Source organism: Propithecus coquereli, unplaced genomic scaffold (genome assembly GCF_000956105.1).
Source record: "Propithecus coquereli isolate 6110/MARCELLA unplaced genomic scaffold, Pcoq_1.0 Scaffold122, whole genome shotgun sequence".
Lineage (NCBI taxonomy): Eukaryota > Metazoa > Chordata > Mammalia > Primates > Indriidae > Propithecus > Propithecus coquereli.
The window spans coordinates 6130713-6156662 of NW_012136303.1; the positions used below are offsets into that span (position 1 = coordinate 6130713).

Sequence of the window (25950 nt, forward strand, 5' to 3'; positions counted from 1 at the left end):
CCTAATAGGTGCTACCAGTCCTTGACCACCTGCTGTGTGCCAGCATTGAACTTAGTACTTTCACTCTTATGCAAAGAGTACCTTCAATGTTTGAGCACCTACTGCATGCCTAGCACTGTCCCGGGTGATGCCCTTGCCCTGGTGGTGGGAGCTAAGTTATCCAGCCCGTCCTCTGTGTTCTGCCTGTGCCATAAGGTCAGAGCTTCTGCCCTGTGCTGTTTCAGTTCCGCCCACCTTGGAGGTTACTCAACAGCCCACGATGGCAGGGAGCCCGGTGAACGTCACCTGCCGGGTGACAAGGTTCTACCCCCGGAGCCTACAGCTGACCTGGTTGGAGAACGGAAACGTGTCCCGAACAGAAATGGCCTCGACCCCCATAGAGAGCAAGGATGGGACCTACAGCTGGACCAGCTGGCTCCTGGTGAACTCATCTGCCCACAGGGAGGACGTGAAGCTCACCTGCCAGGTGGAGCATGACGGGCAGCCGCCGGTCAGCAGAAGCCACGTCCTGGTGGTCTCCACCCACCAGAAGGAGCAGGGCGCTGGTGCCACCCCTGGTGAGGCCTCCACTGTAGCTGACTCAGCTCTTTTAAAATTTTATCTCCATTTTATCCTTTTTTTTTTTAATGTTAAAAGTAGTCTATGTGCTTATTATAGAATAATCTGGAAGTCTATAAACATAAAGCAGAATTTTAAAGTCAGATCAATTCCCCCAAATTCCACACTCTACCAGTGACCACTGGTAAGAGTTTGGCGCACATCTTGGTATATCTTTCGACATAAACATGTATTACGTGAGGAGAGGAGGGAGGGCGGGAGATGACCTGTTCACGCCTCTTGCCTTCTTCACCTGACAGTCATTATGCCCCTGTTCCCACCCGCTCCTGCCTACTCTTTCTGACTCTGCCTGGTTTCCCCAGCTGCCATGGGCAGTCTGCCCCCCTGGGAGTGGGGATGGGGCAGTCAGGGCATTTGCAGCTTGTCTCAACTACAGTCAATACTACAGTGAAGGCCGGGCACGGTGGCTCACACCTGTAATCCCAGCACTTTAGGAGGCCAGGGCGGGACGATCACATGAGACCAGGAGTTCAAGCCTAGCCTGGGAAACATAGCAAGATCCTATCTCTACCAAAAATTTAAAAAACTAGCTGGGCATGGTGGCGCATGCCTGTAGTCCCACCTACTTGGGAGGCTGAGGCAGGAGGATCACTTAAGCCCAGGAGTTTGAGGTTGCTGTGATCTATGATCATGCCACTGCACTCCAGCCTGAGCGAAAGAGGGAGACCCTGTCTCAACAAAACAAAAACATTAACAACAGAAATACTGGAGTGGACAACCTTGTGCATGTTCCACCCCACAAGCAACTGTTTCTGGGGGTGGGACCATCTCCCAAGGAGCTTTCTAGGCCAAAGCACATACGCATTTACGGTGACAATAACACTGCTCTCTTCTGAGAGCACGAGGTGTCATTTCCTCAGCCCCCTCCAGTGTGTTGTCAATGTATGTCTCTTCTTTTTTCTAATGGCTGCCCCTAATTGGCATTTCAGTGCCACCATGGAGTGTTCCATCACCTGTCATCAGCGTGGCCGGTGCCTTGTACGTAGTAGAAACCCTTGAATGGCTTTGAACAGAGGACATTTCTTTCCTTGTTGCACCCTCAGGGAGGCTCTAAAGAAGCCTTGGGGCCGTGTCTAAGTGGCCCTTTGACTTCACTGATGCTGGGTTTTTACGGGCCGTGCAGCGCACCAGGAGCCAGGACGTGTGGATTTCCACTCTGGCTTTGTTGCACACTTGCTGTGTGACTTTGCACAAGTCAGTGCCCCTCTCTGGGCCTCTGCCTGTTTGTGGCAGTGTTTAAAGAGATGAGCTTTGTGACCCTCAGCTCTGCGTCTCAGCTGGTAGGGCCACGACTGTCTTATCCAGCATCTGCTGGTGCCCAGCAGACACTCAGTACATACTTTGAGAGAGGATGAAAGCATTGGTTGGCTGGTTGATTGGTTGGTTGGTTAGTTAGTTAGGTAATCCTCAGAGCTAGTCAGTGGGGTAGAGATTACTGTTGGCCCCAGTAACAGAAGAGGATGCCAGGGTATGGGGGGAGGTTTAACTGACTTATCCAAGGCCACACAGCTAGTCAGGGGCATTGATTTGAACCCACATGTCAGCCCCCAACTAACACCGTGCTGTGGTCTGGGATCCCCGACCGGCGCCCTGGGCCAGCCACAGGTGTGCTGGTTCGGAGCTCCTGTGCCGACTCCTGAGCTCAGCATGCACGGCCCAGGTCCCGGGCACAGATCACGGGTCAGCCCCTGAGCTCTGCAGAGCCTGGCAGCTGGCCGGCACGTCCACCACTCCTCGCTGTCCCCCTTTGCCCCCACCCGGTGTGACACCCGGTTGCTGATTCAGAGTTTCATTTGGATCTGTGCTGCCCTTGTGGCCGCTCTGTGGTTCACTCCAGATGAGAAGGAACGTGTTTCTCTTCCTCAGGAGAGAGATTTCTGCTCACATCCTGCAGCTGGGCTTCCTCTGTGGCTGTCAGTAGCAAGGATTTTCTCTCCTGGCACCACAGCGTGGCTTTTGTGCTGCTTGTGGATGGCCCTCGGGGGCAAGCGTGTGCAGACCGTGCGTGTGCCCATGTGGCTTGAGACATCCGAGGAGGCCCAGGCAGATGTTCTTGGTTAATGATGCCCGCCCAGTAGTGAAAAGGAGCGGTGGGTTTTGGTTTTCTCTGTTCTTAATCTGCGTACGCGAAGCTGCTGTTCTGTGTGGTCCCCAGGCGTGTCTAACAGTAAGGACTGGAGCATCTACATCGTGGTGAGCATCGTGTGCGCCTTGCTGGTGGCTCTGCTGATCGCGGCCCTCTACCTCTTCCGGATCAGACAGAACAAAGGTGGGCACCTTCCCTTCCTTCTCCTTAAGCATTTGCCCCTTGACCGTCCTGCGGGCAGAGGCCGCTAGGAGCTTTGGCCTATAGTAGCTTAAACCAAAGGACATCAGTGACTTCCAGTAGCAAGAGATCCAGAGGTAGCGGTGCCAGGGCTGGGGCAGCAGCTTCACCACGTTGGAGTCTGGGCGTGTCACTCCTTGGCATTTCTCTCGTGGTTATAAGATGGTCATCACTGCCCTGGACCCCATGTCCTCCCAGGGCCACTGCTCAGCAGAGAAGCAAGGGAGCTGCCAGGGTGGCAAGAGGGAACTTGGGGACCCTGCTTACCGGTCTCAGGGAGGAAACCGTCTTTCCCAGGAGCCACCTGGCAAATCTGCCTTCCTCTTACACGCTCAGGTCATGTGCCCGGCCCCAGACAGGAGGCTGGAGCAAAGGGACGATGACACACGCCCTCCAAGGTGGGAGGATTGAGTGGGTGACTGCATGGAAGATGTTAGGAAAGTTCCTGGCATACAACAAGTGCTCAGTACTTGTCAGCTCCTGTTGTCAGTATTGTATGTGAGCCCAGAAACATGAGCCACCTCCCTGGAAGGTCCCCCTCACAGTGGCAAGGTGCGCATAACCTTTACTGCATGGCAGGAGGGCACAGGTTCAAACCCAAGACACATGTCCCCCTTGTTTGTGCGTGTGCATCACGCGTGTGTGTCTGTGTGTGTTGGGGGGCCGAGGGGGTGTTGCTGTGGCAAGGACTCGGGCTTTGATGTCGGACAAACCTGGGTTTCAGACCCTTGATATATGGTGACTAAACAATCAGTTTGGCCTCCATGAGCCTCAGTTCCTCATCTGTAAAATGGGTTTAGCAATGCCTATCTTGGAGAATAGTTATGAGACCCAAATAAGCTCATGTGAAATAGCAGGTCTGATAACATTCTAGAACCTCAATAAATACATATTCTCTTTCCCGCTCTTGGAGGAGAAAATTTTCAGCTGGTATTTCTGAAACCTTTTTTACTGTAAGCAATAGAAATGCATTTCACATCTCAACCCAACACACACACACACACACACACACACACACACACACACACACACCTTTATATGTAAAATTGAAACACTGGTATTTTCTTTTTCATCATATTCTATTCTGTTTTCTATTAAAAATGCTGGTTGTGAGCTGCTGCGAGCCACAGCCTGCAAAGTGCTATCCTGGGCTGCCCTTCTGCAGCCGGGCGCCCAGCTGAGCTTGGACAGGCGTGTCGTGCAGTAGCCACACATCCCTTCTGCGCTGCCTCCCCCTCTGCCCCCAAGTTTCCTCCCTCCTGCGCTGGCTGCAGGGACTCTGCTGGGAGGTGCTGGCCTCAAGCTCCCATCTGGGAGGGCTGGTGTCAGGCCCTGCCTCTCCAGATCTGCAGGGCGTCCCGCCAGGGGAGCTACCCAGTGGCTTCCCTAAAGTTCTTGCAGAGCCCTACACAGAAAGGCCCCTCCTTAGGGTGGGAAATCAGGTCCCTTGCCCACCAAGGGTGACAAGCCAGCCTGTGGGCTGTGGGATGGGACATTCACGGTGGCTGTTAGTGAACTCTCAGCCCTGGGCACCAAGCCAGGCTCCTGGCACACGCGAGCTCACTACTGTGGGGTTAGGTGCTGCAGAGGAGGAGTGGGGTTTGGAAAGCTGCCCACGCTGGGGAAGGCCGTCCAGCCTGAGTGACGGGTCTGTGTGCAGAGCCCAGCTCCCAAGCACAGGCTCCGGTGACAGGGACAGCTAGCATTCACTCAGCAATTCTGACACTGCTCACAGGGATTTACCTGTAATGACGCAGTCAGTCCTTACCACAGGCCTCACAGGTGATATTACTAACCCCATTTTACAGATGTGGAGACTGAGCCTTGGAAAAGTTATAAAGCTTGCTCAAGGCCTGACAGTTAGTAGATGGTAGAGCCCAGATTCAAACCCAGGGACCACATTCAGGGCCACTCTGTACATCACCTCCCTCCACCCTAATCAGATGCCCCTTCTCCCTCTCTGGGCCTTGGAGGGGTCCTGCCATCCTCCACCCCTCAGGACTCACAGTACAATGTCCTGATTTCAGCTCAGCACTTAACAGCTGTGTGAGCCAAGCTCACATAATCCCTTTGGTATAAAGTCGGGGGGACGGGTGTCCTGTCCCTGGATCCCCAGAGACGACTTATGTCCAGCACTTTGTACTCTTGTCAGCCTCCACTCAGACGTCAGATTCGGAGCTGCAGCCTCCCGGCTGGCCGCAGCTCACCTGAAGACCCGGTGCCTGGCCAGGCACCGAGCGTTAACCTGGCAGCGAGGATCCTCACGCCACAGCAGCCTCCTGCCCGTAGCAGTGCATGTTGCTTTTTAATTACAATTTCACAGCAAAGTGGGAGTCAATGGCTGCTGAACCCTGGAGGCTTCTCTGTGGGTTGCCCCATATCACAAGTTTAAAACCCCTGAGCCAGAGGAACACTTTCTTTCTTCCCGAGGTCCTTTTTTGGAAAGTGGCGATGTAAATAAATGTATGTTCAGCCCAACCCTGCAAGTTATAGAAGCTCAGAGAGGGCAATGGACCCACCCAGGGTCACACAGCGGGTGAGTTGGTGGCAGACCTGAGGTCACATCTGATCCCCAACTCTCAGCCCTGCTAGAATCTGTTCTCCACAGTGCAAGGCCCAGACTGGAGGGTCTCCGCAGAGGTTTGTGGTTGAATGGGGGTGAGGCTGAGACAGAGGAAGGGCAGTTGGTGCCTCCCAGGCTAAAGGCTACTTTTGGACCCTCGGCAATTCCAGAAGTAGGAAAGCAGGAAGGCCTAGCCTGCCCCCCAGGGGCTTCCTTGATGGGAGAGAATGGACCACCCCACTGCATGGGTTTGGGGGTTTCCTTGGTTCCAAGGATCTGATTTCATTAATTCCTCCCCACATCCCTGGAGGCAAACCTTTGCCCCCAAAAAAGTTACATAAGAAAACTGTGCTGCTGCTCAAACAACTGGCTTTTGTTTCTTTTCTCTTTCAGCCAAGGGTTCCACTTCTTCTACAAGGTAAGTGTATCATGGGCCCAGGACGCTTTCGCAGTTAGCATCTGGGTGTGTGACAGCCCCCGAAGCTGCAACGCGCGGGCCACGCCCACTGACCCTCCGCCTGTGCCACTCAGCCTTTCTAGTTCTTTCCAAACCGATTCACGCCAGGTTTGTTTTTAATCACTGTCCCACATAAGGGGGTCTCAGTGCACAGGGGCAATGATTTCTTGCCTGCTGTCCGCAGACAGCGAGGCCCCCATCTAATCCCTTGTGGTCTGCGGCAGAGACCTCCAGAGAGCTCTGTCCTCACGACATCCTGCACATGCCTCCAGATGGATGCTCCCCAGATCCAAGTTGTATACTTTGCTCTTTCCTTTGTTTAGTAAATATTTATGAGTACCTTGTTGTGGCGCAGCCTGGGAACGCCGGGGTCAGTAGCATAGAATCTGTGCCCTCCCGAAGCTCGCAGCTGGTCAGAGGCTCGGCAGTGACATTACATCACAGCCGGCGTGTTAGCTTGCGGTGATCCGCTGCTGAATCCCTACTGTGTGGGTCAGCTGGTGACACAGCAGCGAACAGGCATCAGCCCAGGTCTTCATGAGTCTCAGACGCCAGTGAGGGAAGCAGGCAGCTGGCATTGAACCATCCATAACGTCAGGTGGTGACGTCTCCTACGCAGCAAGCGGGTGGAGGTGAATGGGGGTGGGCAGCTGTCTTAGGCAGAGGAAGGGGACGCCCCTCAAGAGGAGATAGGAGCAGGGACCTGAAGCCAGGGGCTGTGGCGGGAGGAGCAGGCAGAGCAAGGGCCCTGCGGCAGGATGTGCACAAAGGAACGGAGCAGGCCTGTGTGCTGGGCCGGACGGAAGGAGGGGAGGGCAGGAGACAAGGTCAGGGAGACGCAGGTCCTCACTCCCTTTGCAGAAGCCCAGGCAGCCAGATGTGTCACGAATCTTTTAGTAGAAAGGCTTTTTCAGCTTTTAGGAAGGGCTCTGATGTTTGCCCCCAGCAGAGCAGGGGCAGCACCCCAGCATCTGCCATGTGAACGTGCCTGCATGGGACATGCGGACATGCGCACTGAGGGTGATAAATAAATACAGCTATAAATAGCTTCGTGTTGGTTCAGGGCAGGTTTCACCACCAAATGGGTCGTGTCAATCTCTCGATCTTTTTTAGCGCTGTATGGATTTCAGAATCACAGCAGGGACAGAGGATCTGGAGTGGGGCCAGGGGTCTGGGGCTGTGGCTGTCAGATGCACTCAGGGTTTTGCCCGCAGCGGGATGGTGGGCCACAGGATATACGTGACCTGACTTTGTTTGAAAGTGTCACCTGGCTGCGTGTGGAGCCCAGGCTGTAGGAGGTGAGGGTGGAGGCAGAGAGGCCGGTGTGGAGGCAGAGAGGCCGGTGTGGAGGCTACTGCAGCTGTCCAAGCAGGAGAGGATGGTGGCCTGGGCCAAGGTTGGGGATGGGCTGAGAGAAAATCAGATTCTGGATGTCTTTTGAAGGTTGAGCCAAGAGGACTTGCAGATGGATTGGATTTAAAGTCAAGGACAACCTCAAGGCTGGGGGCAGTGGGTGCTGTGTCCCGAGTGGGGGGTGTAAGGGATGGTTGTAGTGAGGCTGCAAATACCAGGCAGAGTGGCTGCACATAGCGGGAGCATCTCCCCTGCAGAGGGGGCTCTGGGAAGCATCAGGTGCCCCTCTGCCGCCCAGCAGCCCGGTCTGAGCCCTGCCCAACCTCCCAGCCTCCTCCTCCCTTAGCAAGCGGAGCCGCTGCTGCAGCAGGTCGGGGCTCTTCACTGCCTTCCGGGGAAACGTGTTCTCCTACAGTCATGCCCGTGCCTGCCACACTCCCACACCTCGCACACTCTTCCAAGGACAAGATTCGCTTCCATCCTTGGCCAAAAAACCTTCAGGGGCTCCCTGGGGCCCTCAAGATAAAGTCCAAATGCCTGTGCCCTGCTGACTTTAACAGTTTCACTTCTGGCCACCCCCTGTCCTCGCATATGGGGGCTCAGCCACACCGTGGTCCCTTCCCTCCTCCCACTGGCTGGGCCCTTGCTCTCCCTTCTCCTCGCCCTCGTGCACTGGCCTCTCCCCTGTGAGGTGCTCCCCACCCCTGCTCGCCTCCACCTAGGGTCCCATAGCTCCAGGGCAGCGGGCACAGTGGGCTCTGCGAGCGGCACCCCCTGGAGCTGGGCAACATGGAGGCCAGAGTGGGCCCCGTCCTTTCACCCGGGCACCCCTGGCTCTTCCTTCTGAGCTCAGCCAGGCATCACCTCATGGTTAGGGGGCTTCTTGTGAGCCCACCTGCTGTGTTCAAAGTGTCTCTGCACCTGTCCCCATTTTATAATTCACCCCTCTTAGGGCAGGGACTGTGTCCCTCATGTTCACTGCTAGTAGCTGCTGAACTTGGCACCACGGCTGGGTTGGAATAGGTGCTCGGTAAAGCACCTATTGCACGAATGAACGAACGAATGAATGAATGAATGAATGCCATCCCAGACCACTGCAGCACTCCCCAGTCTCTTCCTTCTCTGAATCCCTGAAACGCTTCCTCAGTGGCTACACAGCCCTAGATCTAGAAGGAACTGCTTCTTTGTTTTGTTTTTGTCTGGTTTTTTTCCCCACTTCTCCTATCTCCCCAATTAGACAATGAGTTCCTGGAAGAAAAGGATGTTGTCAGTAATAATAATGACAGCAGCAGCCACCATTTATTGAGCACTTACTGTGCTCCTGGCACCGGCTGCGCCTTTGCATATGTTAGCCCATTTGTGATTTCAACTACTGCAAAATCCCCGTGGTTTATTTACTATCCCTGTTTTATAGAACGGTGGTTCTCAAACTCAAGTGTGTCGCAGAAGCCCCGGAGGGCTTGTTAAAGCGCGTTACTGGGCCCCACCCTCGGTGCCTCTGATGCAGAATTTGTATTACTAACAAGTTCTCAGGAGGCGCTGATGCAGTTCTTCCCAGGGGTTATTGTCCCTGTCGTATGGTTGAGGAAACTGAGGCTCAGAGAAGTCGTGCGACATTCCCAAGGTCCCGCAGCTAGAAAGTTTGGGAACTACGACCCCAGCCTCGATTTCTCTGGCACCGACGCTGGCGCTCTTCCTCACTGCTCACAGCAAGCGCTACTTGCTACCTATTTCTTCTTCCCCAGAGAAGCCAACCGTTTTCTGCCTGTTTTTTATTTTTCCAGTGTGGGCCTACCAAGGGAGCCATGAGATCACTTGCTCCCTTTCATCTCTCTAAACCAAAGCAATAGCTAGTGAGTGGTGGCGGTGGTTTCCTGCGCAGCGGCCGGCTTCAGCCTCGGCCTGCTGGGATCAGCCGCTTCGCAGAGGACGCCGGTGTGGGCAACAGCCGGGCACCTTGGGGAGGCTGCGAGGTGGGGGCCGCCACTTTGAGCTGAAAGGCTTTTCAGGTTGCAGGGCCGGGGGAGAGATTGGCTCTTTCTAACTGCCTGGGTTAGGAATGTACAGGCAGAACGTTGTCTAATCTTCCCCAGCTCAGACAAGAGAAAAATGTGTCTCTGCTCCCTTAATTGGGCACTGGGGTTCATTCTGTCGGCCATTTGTTCACTTGTCAGACGTTCACTGCGTTTATTCTTGGAATATTTAGGGTTTCCCCGATTCTTTCATTTATTCAACGGGACTGAGCCCAACTCGGTGCCGGGCTTTGAGTGGGGGGCTGCAGGGGGGAGCAGACAAGACACAGCCGTGGTCTGATGGCACTTACGAGCCAACAGGAGAGATTCCGTCCTTCCTTCCTTCATTTGTTCATTCGGCACATACATACGGACTGCTGGCGATGTGCCCGCGCAGGAGTAGGTGTTGGGGTCTCAGCGGTGTGATTCGGGGCTGAGTAAACAAAGTAGAGCCGGGTAAGGGGTGGAGCAGAGCGGGGAGCTGGGTGTGGGGCCATCAGGAGGGCTCGTCTGGGGGGTGATGTTTAGAGTATAAATGAGAAGGCTCCAGCCGTGGAGATACCTGGGCAAGAGTAGACCAGACAGAGGAAACGGCCAGTGCCAAGACCCCAAGGCAGGAGCAGCCGGACATGGTCGTAGAAGATGGAGGAGGACAGAGTAGCGGGAGCGGAGTGTGGGCAGGAGGGGGACGGACACTAGAGCGGTCGCGGAGCAGAGCACGGGAGCCTCACCGGTTGGGATCCAGAGACAGATTTCACCGTGTGGTGAGAAGGGGTTGAGTGTTCTGAACAGAAAAGTAATGTGACGTCGTTTGTGCATTCTGAATGTGGAGACCGCAGTGCAGCAGGGCAGGGATAGAGGGGCCAGGAGACCAGGGAGGAGGCTCTTCACGCATCTGGGGAGCCGGGATGGGGAAGGGGACACAGTGGCTGGGTTGGACAGATATTTTGGAGGTGGAGCCCACGAGCCTTGCGGTGGGTTAGACGAGGGTTGTGAAGGAAGAAAGAGAACAAGGGTGACTCCCGCGTCTCCAGCCTGGCAGAGCTGTTCGCTGAGACAGGAAAGACCAGGGGAGAGAGGGACATGAAAAAAGGGGGTAACTGGTCACAGTCTGAAATAAAGCTTTGAGAGAGACAAACCCAGTGTTGAGTTTGGGGGTTCAGCGAAGGTTTCTCTGGGAAAGGGATATTTAAAATAGCATCTGAGGGAAGAGAAGGAATGAAGCAGATGAAGAAGCAGGAAGGACTGGGTGTGCAAAGCCCCTGCGGCGCCTGGCATTCATTCCAAGTCACTTTTTGAGCACCTGTGCCCACGTGGTGAGGAAGCACGGCAGACAGACAGCAGTGTACACCAGACGTGCAAATATGCAGGGACGTCTGAGATTGTCACAGAGGGGCAGCCCAGCCAGCCCAGCACTGTTGGAAAGGCCTTCCCAGGGAGGTGACACCGTAGTTGAGTCTTGAAGGAGACACGAAAGTTAACCAAGAGAAAAAGTGGTCAAGGCAGTCATTCACGGCTGTTATTGAAGCATGAAGTGCCCCCCTGAAATAGGTGGTGGGTGGCTAAGTGGGAACTTGAGGGCAGGGGAGTGAATGAGCCAGACCACGTGGGGCTCTGAGCAGGGTGATAAGTTGGACTTGGACCAGACAGCCAGTGGGGAGCCCCAGAAGGCTGGAAGCCGGCGGGGTGTGGCTGGATCTGTGTGGTCTCCCCTAGCAGACGTGTCCCCGCTCCTGGAGGGCTGTTTGTGCAGCCACGTGGGGCTTGCCATTGCCCCAGAACTGCTTGTTGAGCCAAGCACCCGTGCCAACTCCATTAATAACCCAACGAGCAGTCCAGGCCCCATTGCTCATTTCTGACAGTATCCAGGCTGACGTCCCCAGCGTTGCCAGCTTGGGAACTTACATGGCTCCTGCCCAGCCGGTGGCCCTGGTTTGCTCATCACCTTAACCCTGCCCTCTGGTGAGCCAAGCCTGGCCTCCAAGGACAGAGTCAAGTGCATGAACAACTTCTTTGATTAACCAGCACACCCTTGGTCTTTCCCTTTCCTTTTATTAATGATAATACATAGATGTTCACAACATAGAACATTTGGAGACTGTGAGAAGCTAAAATGAAGAAAAAATACCGTGCAGAGACCACCGTGGTTAGCATTTTGCGGTGTTTCCTTCCAGTGTTACCCACACATTTTTCATAATTGAGATAATCCCACAGAGAATTCCGCTTTTTCACTTATCGTTTTAATGTAATCATTTCTAATTTTAAAGAAATGCCGTCTTATAAACCTTTTAAATCTTTATCCGTGAATTTATCCTAATTTCCTTAACCAGTCCCAATTGGCAGAGCCCTAAGATGTAAACCTCCCTCCCCCATCGCACCCGTGATAAATGCCTTTGTGTTTGAAGCTTTTTCTATATTTTGAATTCCTCCAAAAGAAGTGCAAGTATGAGTCAAAGGATGAGAACACCTTCCAAGCTTTAGATTTTGCCAGCTGCTTCCCAAAAGGTTGTGCTGGTTTCCCTCTCCCACCAGCAACACTCGAGAGTGCCAGTTAGTCTCCCCGTGCCTCCCCCAACACCGAGTATTATAATTTTTAAAGATCCTTGCCAGTAGAGTAGGTTCAAAGAAAAAAAAAAGATAGTGCATTGTTTAAAATTCCTTTTTAGTGAGATTGACCTCTTTGTCCAAACATGCGATAAGCAGTTGTGTTTCTGTTGTGAACCGCTCACCCATGTCCTTTACCCATGTAGGAAGTGGAACCTAAATGTTATGCTTATCAATTTGCATGAGCACTTGAGATAGTGAGGGTATTTTTATCTGTGTGTGTCTCTTGCCTTTTTAGGTTGCATGAGCCCGAGAAGAATGCCAGAGAAATAACCCAGGTACAGTCCTTGGTGAGACGCCCTTCCTGGGAATCTCCATCGTATGATTTCCTTGCATCCACCGGAATTGCAGATGCGAATCTAAATTAAGGCTCTTGCTGGGAGGGGAGGGGTGGGGTGTGGAGGATCTTACATTCCTCACTTCCCCTGTGTCCCCGGTGCTGCCCATGGCACAACTCTGGGGGGCCTCTGTTCACAATATGTCCTATGTCAGTGGTGCCCTGGAGCCAGGCTGCAGCCTCCCTCGGTGTGGACTGTCCCTTCCTGCCTCTGCGCATTTGCCCAGGCCGGTCCCCTCTGCCGGACGCAGCGTCCCTGTGGCCCGGCTCTTACAGAAAGGAACAGCCCAGCACAGCCTGCCGGGGCCTCTCTTACCTTTGCTGATGAGAAGACCCCGCGTCATTAAGGACCTCACACCAGGGCACACTCCCTCTGGCTGGTGCTTTCTGGTCCACGTTGCTGAGGCGATTTTGCAGGCACCGTGGTTATAGAGAAACCTAGCCCTGCTTATCACCGGCGGACACTGTCAGACCTCGGAGGCCGAGGGCTCCTTAGCGTCTTGTAACAAGACAGGCCTTGCTCTGAACCCAGAACGAGGGAGTGCCAGCTGCCCTTGGCATTCCCCAGGCCGTTGTCATCATTTTAGATGTCATCTGTTGAAGGAGTCGGGCCGGTGATGGCATCTGTGGGCCAAAACGCCTCGGTCTGCTGTCGCGACCCATGGGGCACCCGGCAGCCCTGGACACGAGCTCAGGTTGTAATTAAGAAAAACAAAACAATCTCCAGTCATGGGAGAGGGAGGCCTTCTCCTTGGTCATTTTACATCTGGACTTCCTTCTGGAATCTTCTGAGGGAAAGAGGACGGTGAAAGGAATTGGTCACTGAAACCTGCACGAAATTCACATTCAGCAAAGACTGACCTCACAGCCACCGTGTGCCCCGCAGGGAGCAGGACAGTCAGGGCCCCGCTCCTGTGCAACTGGCGGTCGTACCTCAGTTTCCCAGTGCCAGGGGCCAGTCTTCGCCAGGCAGGGAGTCGCAGCCCGTCGACGTGAGCTCCTGGACAGGAGCGAAGTGGGCACACCCCGGGCTCAGGACAGAGGAGCCGTGTCCTGAGAGCACAGCCTCAGAGTCCCGCAGACTGGTTCTTTGCCACCTGGGTGACACTGACCAAATCATTTAACCTCCCTCGGCCTCAGTTTCTTCACCTGTAAAATGGAATCCATAATCCTTCCCGAGCAGGGTCGTCGTAAGGCCTGAATGGGGTGACCTGTGTGATCACGTGGCACGTGTGGGCCCCGAGAGCTGAGATCAGCTGTTACTATCATGCGGCAACTAGAAGCCGTGGCAGGTGGGGGTAGCTCCACGCTGCTTCTGCCGCACAGGTGCCGCGCACACAGGGAGCAAACTTTGTAATTCACGATGGGCAGTTCTGAGGCAGCAGTGATGAGATTAACACACGGGAGGTGTTCGGGTTTGCTAAGTGATGGATGATCACTGGCGTTCATTGAACGTAAAAGCTCCGTATGTGCCGGGCTCTGTTCTAGGTGTTTCGCCTCGATAATCTCCTTTGATCCTCTCAGCAGCCCTGGCAATAGATACTATTATTATCCCCACTTTACAAATGGGGAAACCAAGGCCCAGAGAGGTTAAGTGAATTGTCCAAAGTCCCTCAGCTGGAGAAGGCAGAACCAGGATCCAAACCCAGGCCTTCTGACTCCAGAACATTCACCACCACGCCAACCGGTGGTCTCGTTCTCGCACAGCCCCTGTTCCCTGTCTCCCAGGGCCCAGCTCCACCCTGAGCGAGGCTGACATTGTTGCCACCCACTCTATCATTCATTCAACATGGGTCAAGCTTCTGTGGCAGCCTTGGTATTTGCATCCTAACAAACACCCAGTGAATGTCTGTTGAGTAAACTAGTAAGTGAATGGAGGTCCCAACCCACGGGGACAGCAGCATCGACTCAGGCCCCCAGAGGGACACAGTCCTGGGTGTCGCACACTCCGCTGGGGAGTGAGGGGCTGAGGAGCGCAGAGAAGGAGCCCTGGGGCCAGCCAGGGGAGTGCAGGGCAGGGCAGGGCCTTGGGGGAAGCCACGCTCAAGCTCAAGCTGACGTTTACAGGGTGGGCTGGGATTCAATACAAGGAGAAGGGACCACACACGCCAGGGACGGACATGGGAAAGGGGCAAGACCTGCAGGTGGCTCGGGCTGGAAAGAGGCAGGAGTGGGAGGAGGGACACTGAGGCGAAGCTGTAGGGTGACCCCACTGCAGTTCAGAAGGACACTGCAGGCACGAGGGGGAAGGTGGACGGGAAGGGGTAGGGCTGGAGGCAAGTGGCTTTGGCATCAGGGGACCTGAATTAGGGCCGAGCCAGTACGGGCCACGAGGAGACAGAAGCATCCAGACCTGGTACCCAGTTCTGGTGAGCAGACCAGGGGCCCCAGAATGAACTTCTCTCCATCTCTTTTAGATCCAGGACACAAATGACATCACCTATGCAGACCTGAACCTGCCCAAGGGGAAGAAATCTGCCCCCCGGGCCGCTGAGCCCAACAACCACACAGAGTACGCCAGCATTCAGACCAGCCCGCCGCCCGCGCCCGAGGACACCCTCACCTACGCCGACCTGGACATGGTCCACCTCAACCGGACCCCCAAGCAGCCGGCCCCCAAGCCCGAACCGTCCTACTCGGAGTATGCCAGCGTCCAGGTCCAGAGGAAGTAAACGGGACCGCAGCCGGCTCTAGGGCCCGTCCCCACGGGCTTTGTTGTCCCACGTGGAGCGGCCGTGGTGAGGACAGCCAGCCCAGTTCCCGGAGGGCCGGGGCGGCGCAGGCCCTGGGACCAGGGTGAGGGCGGCTCTCCAACACTTGCAGGGTAGCCTCGGCCCCCTCGTTGCCGCACATCTGGAGGCTGACGTTGCCAAACCAGCCGGGGAACCGACCTGGGAATTGGCCAGAGCCGCCTGGGGTCCAAGAACTCTTGTGCCTCTTTCCACCAACACGTGGGTCTTGGAGACCCTTGACTGCCTCCTTGATGCTCCAAAGCCTGATCTTCCAGGGTGAGGAGGAGAAAACCCCACCTCCCACCACCACTACCACCCAACTGGGGCTTCTGGGGAAAATTTTCCCTTTAGACTAAACTGCCCCATTCATAGAGAAGCTGGAAGAAACTCTGGAACCCACATCCCGTGACTTGGTGAGGTTGCTGCCAGTGGTCCTGGCCTCCCCTATCCCTGGGCCGAAGAGCCACAGCCCTAGAGGAGGAGGGGACCCTCCAAGGAACCCCCCTCCCCCCATAGGACCTGGCGACAAAACCCTCCTCTTCCTCGGGCCCCTCCGTGACTCCTTGGGGCCCAACTGTGATGCTCCACCTGGACCCGCCTCTCCTTTCTAGACCCAAGCTTGCTCCCTCCAGCTAGCACTAAGCAACATCTCGCTGTGGACGCCTGTAAATTATTGAGAAATGTGAAACGTGCAATCTTGAAACTGAGGTGTTAGAAAACTTGATCTGTGTTGTTTTCGTTTTGTTTTTTTCTTAAAACAACAGCAGCATTATCTTGGCTCTGTCACGTGTTGAAGTACATGGTTGGGTCTTGTGAAGTCTGAGGTTTAGCAGTTTGTTGTCCTGGAGGGATTTTCTTACAGCAGAAACCGAGTTCCTCCTAGTCCCAGAGCCCTGAGGACAGGCAAGAAGGATCCGTGTGGCTGCTGTCTGGAGACACTTAGCCTCCGTGTTGGGACTGTCGTGGCCGTGTTCTCAGACGAGCCGTGTGGCTGGTTCTTCTGCCTTCCGTGACCCCACTGTGGTAAGTCCATCCTGCCCGGGGCTTCTCTAGGCTGCCTCTTGTCCAGACCTAATGCCTCAGTCTGCTCATCTGTAAAGTGGGGAGAGTAAAGGTGACACCCGTCCCCACCACTTCTCACAAGCACTTTAGGGACGTGCAGAGGCCACTGAGCCTGGCCGTTTGCCCCACCCCTTAGCGACTGCCCCCTTCCAGATCCTTGAAGCAGGAATCTTCCACTTCCGCTCTCTAACCCTATCGGGATCAAACTGGAATGAATCAAAGGCAGGCAGGGGGGTGGCACAGCTGTGAAGCCAGGGCTGACCCACCCTCTGTCCCTCCATTCCAAGAGGATGGGCAGAGGCTGTGACCCAGTCACCCTTTGATCCCCACCCTTCCAACTGGGTGTGAGGGCCTGGCTGGGCCCAGGGCAAGCAGACTTGCAAGCCCTGTTGATTCAGTCTTAATATATGACTCTTAGGGGTGAGATGTGTGTGACCCCCTAGCCATGGGATGCCCCAGGGATTCTTGGCTCAGGCTGTAGAAGTGGCATGTTGAGCCATCCTGCCCATTCCTGGAGTTCCTACAAGTGAAACTTGGGAGCTCAGCAGAGACCCAGCTCTCTGGGGGATGGTGACTTGGTGTTTTCCATGATGGCATCCAGGAAGGAGCTGAGCCAACAGACCATGTGGACAGCTTTGGCCCTATGAGCCAGAGCTCTTCTGGCATCTGGGAGCCACAGTGGCCATGGCCACCTGGCTCGGGCTGTTTCCAAATTCCAAAAGGTTGGCTCGTAAACCTTCTTCCTCTCTTCTGCTCAGAGACAGCGCACGCGTGTGCACCCACACGCACGCACACATGCATACACACATACAGAATTTGAAAAGAATGTTTTCTTGGTGCCATTTGAATTTAATTTTATTTTAATTCTTGGAGGGGAAAATAAGGGAATGAGGCCACGGAAGACATAGAGCTTTAGCTTCAGCCTGGCAACCTGGAGATTCCCCATACCTTGTGTATCGAGCCCCAGGGAAAGGAAGAGGTTGAACCAACCCTGTGGAAGGAGTGTGGTTTCAGGAGTTTATTTTAAGACTGCTGGGAAGGAAACAGGCCCCATTTTGTATATAGTTGCAACTTAAACTTTTTGGCTTGCAAAATATTTTTGTAATAAAGATTTCTGGGTAATAACGACTCCTTCAGGTGTTGAGTGTCCTTGTCTTTGTGAGCGGCATGTCCTGGGGCCTCCTCAGGGGCTGGCGTCCACCTGTCCCCAGGCTCAGGGCTTCGAAACAGTCTGCAGAGTGTGGTCCTCCCACTTAGGTTTAACAGACATAAAACTTCTGTTTTCCCGGGCTCATGAGGAGTTTATGTAAAGTTGGGACAAAAATCCAGGCAGACAACTGAATTTGGATCTGTCTCTGCCACTCTGTAGCTGTGGGAATTTGGACACTCACCTCTCTGAGGCTTGGGCCCCTCATCCGCACAAGGGGGGCAGTAATACCCCTGTGAGGGTGTCCGTGGGGATCAAAGGAGGTAACAGGCACTGAGGCCAGGCCTGGCGTGGGCAGGGTTGGGTCTTTCCTTCCTGCCCTAGCCCTGCACAGCTGGGTCTGGTGGCCCCTCACCACCGCTGGCGTCTTGGACATCTGGTTCTTTCCGAAGCCTGACTTTCCTCCTGCACCAAATGCAGAAATCTAGTGCTTGAGTCCTGTAATATCCTTGCCAGATGACTTATGTCAAGTGCTGATATATAGTAAGTGTTTAATAAATGTTAGTTTCTTTACCCTCCCTCCATTAGATTATTAATGATATTGGTGATAATTATGTAATAAAGTTAATGTATTCATATAATAGTACTATTTAGTGGTTACTATGTGTCAGCATTTTACGTTAACTCCTTTCCATCTTATAATTTGATGAGGTCAGTAATGTTATTAACCCCCTTTTATAGACAAGGCACAGAGAGGTGGTATGACTTATACAGCATCAAACAGCTATGTTGCCCCGAGTGGGGTCAGTGGCATCATCATAGCTCACTGCAACCTCAAGCTCCTGGGCTCAAGAGATTGTCCTGCCTCAGTCTCCCAGGTAGCTGGGACTACAGGTGCACGCCATGATGCCCGGCTAATTTTTCTATTTTTTAGTACAGACAGGGTCTCTATCTTGCTCAGGCTGGTCTCGAACTCCTGAGCTCAAACGATCCTCCCACCTCGGCCTCCCAGAGTGCTAGGATTACAGGTGTGAACCACCGCGCCCGGCCTTTATTGTGGTTAATTTTGCGATCAGTGCTCAACATATGATATTATTAACTCACTGGTTAGGCATCAGGCACTGAAGTCAGACAGCTGGAGTTTGAATCTCAGTAACATCCATAACAACCACCATATGACGTAGGAACTTTTATTCTCTGTGTTTTACAGCTGAGGAAACCAAGGCACAGAGGAGTCATTTCCCCATTTGTCCCATGGCAGTGCCAGGGTTTGAAGCCAGGGAGTCTGACTCTTCCCCACCACACTGTGCTTATTGCCTCGTTTAATTCTCGTAACTATCAGATGGCCGTGGTTGTGCCCATTATGCAGAGAAGGAAAGATGAGGCTCCACAAATGCATGTGACATGGCTAATGTCATACAGTGAATCTTCAGTCAAGCTGAGGCTTGAACTCAGATCCACAAGCCCACTGGGGATCATCCCTATACCCTTGGCCTGCTCTGTGTGATCAGGGAGCACCTGGGGGCTCAGAGAGGCCGCCTGCCTCACAAGCCACGACCTTGGCTGTGGCTCTGACGGAGAACGCAGCAGGCTCCTGGCCCTCGGCCTGAGTTCAGCTCTCCGCCTCCCTTGGGGCCCAACCCGTGAACTATGTGCAGCGCTTGCAGGAATGGGGTGTTCAAGGCACGAATCCAGGCCGAGTGGGTGGGGAAATGCCTTTCATTTTCTGGAAAGGTGGGGGATGATGGACTGCATGTCCAGGCAAGGAGACTCGGGGGAGGTATTTTATGCAGCACCTGGGCCTCGCTTCTCCACGGCTCAGATCTCCAGGGCTGGACGTTGGCAGGCGAAACAAAAGTTGATGGGAGCTAAGTGGCCCTTTCTCCGCCCGCCAGGAAATCAGTCAAGCATTTGGCATTTATCGGGCACCCCCTCGGGGTTCCTCGTGATGCAAAGGAGAAGGATCAGACTCCCTCCTTCCAGGGGACCAGCCTGAGGCCCCTGCCTTCCTCCTGAAGCTCTTGCCCATTTTACATGATAATCAGGAAAACCTTCACCTGGCCTTCCAGATCTGCATGCCCAACAGGAAAAGCCCCTGGGGCTTCTAGCACATTTCCAGCAGCCAAGATTTGAATGGGGGTTATGTATTCAATTTTTACATAAGTACATACTACATATCAGTTACTCTTAAACTCTGCACAAACATTCACTTATCTAGTAGCAATTCACTTCATCCTCTTAACAAACCTGTAAGGTGGGTACTGTGATTATCCCCCATTTCCTAAAGAAATGGCAACAGAGAGACTGAGCAGCTTGCTCCAAGGCCGCCATCTGGGAAGTGATGCCCAGTAGGCACTGGCTGGGCGTGATGGGAGTCTGGGGGCTGCCGGAGGGACCGTGGTGGTGTTGAGGACGCACTAGACTCTGTCCGTAGCCAGGAAGCGCAGCATAGTCTCACCACCAAAGCATCAGAGTGTCAGGGCAGAGCAGTCATCTGCCTGGTCACCTCCCCGGGGCTCAGCCTGCCACTGCTGGGGTCCCCAGCATCCTTTATTCACCACAGCACCGTGTCTGACCAGGGTCTTGGTTTGTTTTCTGAATGCGGGATTATGACATCGAAGATGCATTTCAAAAAGACATGAGTCCCAGATGTTCAAAAGCAGGCAAAACCTTGGCAACAGAAGTCAGAAGAGCTGCTGCCTTGGGGGAGGACCAGGAACGGACTGGGGAGCGAATGTTCTGCGTCTCCCCAAGCGGTGGTTACCTGAGGGTTTACATGCGTAAAAGCTGGAGCTGTACACAGAGTGTGTGCATTTCCCTGGATGTGTGATACCTCAAATCTTTAAAAAGACGGGTGCCCCGTTCTCCCCGCCGCCCCAACCTTTGATGCCTGCCCCAATTTGGCAGTTTTTTAAAGATGGTGTCAATGCCTTATCTGTGGTCCCTGAACGCACCCCAGGTGAGGGGCCCAAGGAGTGTTGTTAATTTGAAAGACAGCATCCCAGTGACCAAAATAGCACATGAAACGGTGAAAGAAAAGATGCCAAACTGGGCCCGAGAACAAGGACGGCTGCAAGGATAAGCCATTATCTGTCATCGCTCCGTCTCCTGGGACTCCCTTAGTCACTGTCCTCCTCCCCCACCCGGGGCATCAGAGGCAGCTGCACCACTGAGCCCTTGCCCTGCGACCTTGGGCAAACAGAGTCGCCGTGAGCCTCCATTTTCTCCCCTAGGAAGTGGGGGTAGTCGTGGTCTCCACCTCGGGGGCTCCAGGGAGGGTCAGATGAGAGAAGAGACTTAGACTCTCTGATTGTGGTGGTTTTCTTTCTGGCGCGTTTGTTAAGTTTTCAGATGGGCCTGACTCTGCCACATGCATCGGAGCTGGCAAAGGCTTGATGACAGAGATGGCTCCGAAGCCTTTTCTGCACCAGAGACTGGCCCCCACACGCGCAGGCCGTGAGTCTAAGTCCTTGCAGACAGGCTGGCGCAGGCCGAGGAGAGTCCGTGCTGAGGGGAGCCCCCCAACCCCGGGAAGGAATTGAAGGAAAAAAAAAAGGAAAACAAAAACAAAACACCACACTTTGCAGCAGTGTGGTGCAGACAGCAGTCACCACACACACAGACATACGTGCACTCACGCACACAATAGCATACACACTCACGCCCACTCACACATTCACACCCACACACACATTCACACACACACATTCACACTCAAATTAACTCACATACATTCACGCCTACATATTCACACTCACACTCACAAATTCACATTCACACATTCACACACATTCACACCCACACGCTCACAAATTCATTCACACATTCACACTCAGGCATTCACACCCACATACGTTCACACTCACACACATTCACACCCACACACACGTTCACACCCCACACACATATTCACACACTCTCACGTACAACTTCACACACGCATTCACACTCACGCATTCATGCCCACACACATTCACACTCACACACGTTCACACCCACATGCTCACACATTAAGGCCAGGCTATCAGAGCAGCTCTACAATGGTGGGTCTTCTCTTCTGACTGAAATAGTGTTGTCAAGTCCCTCCCTCCCTCGTTATCCTGAGATAACGCCCCCTCACCAACCCTGGGGAACCCAACACCCCAGCCTGGTTTGCAAGGTCCTCTTCCTTGACCTATTTAAGGACATTCCCTGTTCCTCTCCAGCCCCAACTGGACTCTGGCCAGGCTGGTCTTCCTGTCCCACCACGTACCAGGTAGAGCCTCCGTCGCCTGCGCAGGCCTCACAGCGAGTCACTCCTCCTGTGACTTGGTGTCCTTCCAACCAGACACGAGCCCCCCAACACCAGAATGTCATGTTGGGATCCAGCCCCAGCAGAAGGGAGATGAAAGTCCACTATGTGCCGGACAGGATCCCTGGCACTTGAATTTTTTATTTCACAGAACCTTTGCATCCTTTGCAGATGGGTGCTATGATGTCCATTGTACAGATAAGAAAATTGAGGCCCAGAGAGGTGAGGAGATAAACTCACTATCATCTATTCAGCCAACAATTATTGCTCAAGCTCTTACTGGGAACCTTGCCCGGTGCAAAATTCTGAGGATACAATGTTGACTAAAGATGGGTCACACCCCTATGAGCTCATGGGGTGTGAGGGCGCCAGAGCTGGCCATCGCAACGCAGGGATGAGTGCTGCTAGGACGCGGGGGTGACAAACAGGATACATACAAATACGGAATGAACTAGCATTAATGAGTCAGCCAGCAGGAGGGAAAAGCAGCTTCCAAGAGTAAATGGGTATTTACAGGCCTTGAAAAAGGAATGTGAGAATAAAATTTTCAGGTTAGATATAAATCTGGTTAATGTTCTACAAGGCAATAAAACCATACCTTTGGAATTATCTTTGCTGCCAGACAGAAGTCATTTGCTCCTCTACCAGACAAAACTGTATAAATTAGCATGTAGCTTTATAAAATCTGGGCCCTAATCAACTAGGAAGACAAACTCAGGTATATTCCTCAACAGAATTAACTAATCCTTTAGTGGGTCTTCTAAACGATACCCCAGTATGGCAATGAAAAGAAGCACCTTCTTTTTTTGCCATATTTCCAAGTTTGGATGCTTTTTCTTATCAGAGGAAAGTACATAGGCCTCGCTCAGCCTGCATAGAGCAGAAAAGACCTCCTGAAGAGGAAATTCCTGAGCTGAGATCTAAAAAATCAGCAAGAAGGAGCCAGTGCTGGGCAGAGGTCAGCCTTCCCTGTGTGAGCTGTCCCCACTGAGCTCTGCAGCCCCACTTACATTGCTCCCTCCATCACTCCCTGCGCTGGCAATACCAGCCTCCCAGTGGTTTCTGAAATGAACCACAGGACCTTTGCACATGCTCCTCCCTCTGCCTGGAACACTGACTGGGTCTTTCCTGCTCGTCCTCCAATCCAGAGACTGGGCCAAGTTTCTTTGTTGAACACTACCAGAGTAACCATGTCCAGCACTTCTGCATTGACCTTGTGATTCCTTGATTAGCATCCCTCTCCTCCACTGCCCCGGTTGCTGCCTAAGGGTAAGTAGGGTGTTGGACTCATTCACCAATGTAACTCCTGTGTTCGGCCTATAGGAGGCAGTCAATAAATATTTGTTAGATGGATGGGAGGATGGACGGATGGATGGGAAAGAGGGAGGATGCATGGACAGACGGATAGATGCATGGAAACATAGATGGATGGGTGGGTGGGAAGGCAGGAAGGGAGCGGGGGAGGGAGAGAGAGAGCAAAGGGGAAGAAAGAAGAACATAAAAGTTGGAGACTGCTTGGCATTTCAGGAGAACTGAGAGCCCCCGGCTGGCAGATTCGGAACTAGATTCCAACCTCAGTCCCTCTGACTTTTCCCACTGAGTTACTCTGCCTTTGATCATGATCCCGGGTTCAGAGCAATCAGTTTTTTAAAAAATGACGCATGCTCCCCAACAGGCAAGGAGCCAGTGACCCTTGTCTGAGCCTTTGGTGCCTCTTCTAGAGAAACTGGAGCTATAGTTAGAAAACAGGATGAAAGATTGCAAAGATCTTTCTCTACCCCGAAACTGCACAACCCCAGCCCTGCTGGTGAACGGCCCAACTTGGAGAGCTGGCAGGGCTCGGGCTCTCGGCAGACATGTCCTCCTGGCCTGGCTTCAATGACAACAGGCCAAGCCCTTGTGGTAGAAGGTGCCATTCCCAGCCGCCCACCCGGGCCTCCTGCCCCCGCAGGCCCGCCCCGGGCTGGGTCAGCTGGTGCGGCAGCCGGTCGCGTGGATCTGGGCCACAGCCCTGTCTCCAGAACGAGGCCAGGTGAGAGTTTAATGGCGAGAAGGCTGCGGCCTGACTGAGGCTGTCTGTCAGCTCGGTTCTGCCACGGCTCCCCCGTGCCGGTGAATGGCCCCTGCGCGCGTGCAGATTAACGCATTATCGCTAATGTTGTGCGCGGGAGGCAGAGGCGCTCGGGCAGCCAGGCCGAGAGCTGCCATTACCGCAGGACCTTTCGCCGGAGAATTTTTCTTGGGGCAATTAAATCTTCAGCTGTCTCCTGGAAGGGAGTGCCAGCTTGCATTTTAATTATCCTCAAAAGAGGGAAGTAGGGAAAAGGACACAAGGCAAAGAATTAAAAAATAACAACCTGCTTTATAAACACAGTCATGCATCTTCAGAAGGTTTCATCGCCCCCCCCATCAGCTCTGCAATGTCCTTGGCCCTTCGGGCCCCAGCCTCCCCCATGCCGGGGCAAGGGGCCCCTTTAAGGGGACAGAGGGGCAGGTGGTGGCAGAGAGTGTTTCTTGAGCGTGGAGTGAGAGCTAGTGCGGTGCATTGCTCATGGGCCTGTTTGTCTCCGCCTCGGTCTATGAGGTGGAAACTATTAACCTCGTTTTACAGATGAGGAAACTGAGTCTAAGGAAATAATTGGTAATAACATGGGTTAAGGCAATAAAAGCGAACAAACTACTGATATACACAACACGGATGAATCTCAAAAAAACATGATGCTGGGAAGAGCCCGAGCTAAAGAGCATGTACTATATGATTCCATTTGCGGAAAATTCTAGAACCGGCAAAACTGATCTCTCAGGCGTCGGGGAGGGCGAAGAAATTGGCAAAAAGGGTTAGAGAGAATTTTTGGGGAGAGGGAAAGTTTCTTGATTGAGGTGGTGCTTATACGGGTGTATGTATGTGTCCAAACTCATCAAACTCTATACTTAAAATGAGTGCACTTTATTGTAAGTTATACCCTAATAAAGTTGATTTCAAAATAAATAATAAAATAATGAGTTAATATTCATCTAGACCTTACTGTAAGCACTTTCCACCTGTCAAGCCTTTTCTTCCCTCACGCCCTCTATGATGTAGGCACCATGAATGCCCCATTTCCCAGATGCAAAAACTGAGGCACAGAGAAGGCAAACAACTTTCCCAAAGTGACTCAGCAAGTAAGACGCAGAGCCTGGGTTCCAATCCAGGCAGGATTTGAACCTGTAGCCTTAAAAGCGAAGTCCAAGATTACTCAGCCGATTAGTCCTAGAGGCAGGAGTAAACTCCACGGCCTTTCCAACATGACGAAACTGGCAGAAGGGGAAAATTCATTCATTCCTTAGAGAAATAATTGACTTGGCGTTTACTGCTGCTCCGACTGTAAACACACGGAGAGCAACAGACAATCCCAGGCCCTCGTCGGGGAGGAAAGACATCATCCGATGATCAGAAAAATAAATGTGAAATGTGGGCAACGAGGAGGGCTGAGAAGGGGAGGTCACAGGGAACCCACAGGCGCAATCCAAACCGGGCGTGTGCCCAAGACCACACCCTCCTCCTCCTTCCCCGCTTGTGTCAGAATGAGCTGCCACCCAGCATGCGTCAGATTCTTGAGCCACCTGCTCCTAACTTGACCTCCCTTTCAAGCTGTGCGTGCCGCTAGCGGAGGGCAAACTGCAAGGGCTCGTCTTTCAGGATGTTCGGCAAAGGCCCTTTGAAGCCATCTGCCCTGCTCTGGGCACCTTGCGCCTGGCGCTCCCTCGGGGATTTCAGAAATGACCTCTGTGCATTCCCCAGGCCTGGCCACCCAGAGAGTCACCTCCCAGAGCAGTGGAGCAGCGCAGGCGACAGCTGGAGCGCCTGGGGTCCTAAGGGAGGACCCTTGCCTTCAGCCAAGCCACCAGGCCCCAGGGAGCCTGCATGTGGCACTGGCTCGAGGAGCAGGGACGGGGCTTTCAGGCAGCGAAGGGCAGGGCTGCTCCGCCAGACCTGCCCATCCCTTGCCGATGGCTGGGAGGCATGGAGGGCCCGAGCTGGGCTCTTTGGGCACGTTACGCAATGCATTCCTCTCTGTAGCTCTGGAGCACCACCTCCGGTTCTCAGGGCAGCACAGAGAAGGCAGATGACTCGCCCAAGATCACACAGAGCTCCGGGAATGGAACTGGCATCTGGATCCCACCCCACGATGTCCCAGCGCCTCCGGAATCTCACCTCAGCCCCTCTCCGCCCCTGAGATAACCTCTCCACACCATTTAGTGAATATCTTTTTGGAAGTCAGACCTTCTAGATTCATTGCCCGCCTCCCCCACATCCCAGCAAGTTTCCCAACCTCTCTGTGTCCGTCTCCTCCTCTATAGAACGGTGCCGAAAACTGCACCTGCCCCGGAGAGTTGCTGTGAAGATCAAGCGAGGCAAGACTATAAACGTAAACGTGGTTAGAACTGGGCTCAGATGACAGTGAACC

At 53.6% G+C, this 25950-nt stretch overlaps 1 protein-coding gene across 1 annotated transcript in view; it reads left to right on the forward strand.

Annotated features, from left to right (window-relative positions):
* SIRPA (signal-regulatory protein alpha) overlaps positions 1-17195 on the forward strand; it is a 42917-nt gene extending 25722 nt beyond the window's left edge. The window contains exons 4-8 of the mRNA XM_012637713.1: positions 205-557; positions 2774-2887; positions 5901-5925; positions 12172-12223; positions 14688-17195. Coding sequence (XP_012493167.1) covers positions 205-557; positions 2774-2887; positions 5901-5925; positions 12172-12223; positions 14688-14942 — 799 coding nt within the window. The 3' untranslated portion in view covers positions 14943-17195. The remainder of the gene's footprint in view (positions 1-204; positions 558-2773; positions 2888-5900; positions 5926-12171; positions 12224-14687) is intronic.
* The last annotated feature ends 8755 nt before the right edge of the window (positions 17196-25950 follow it).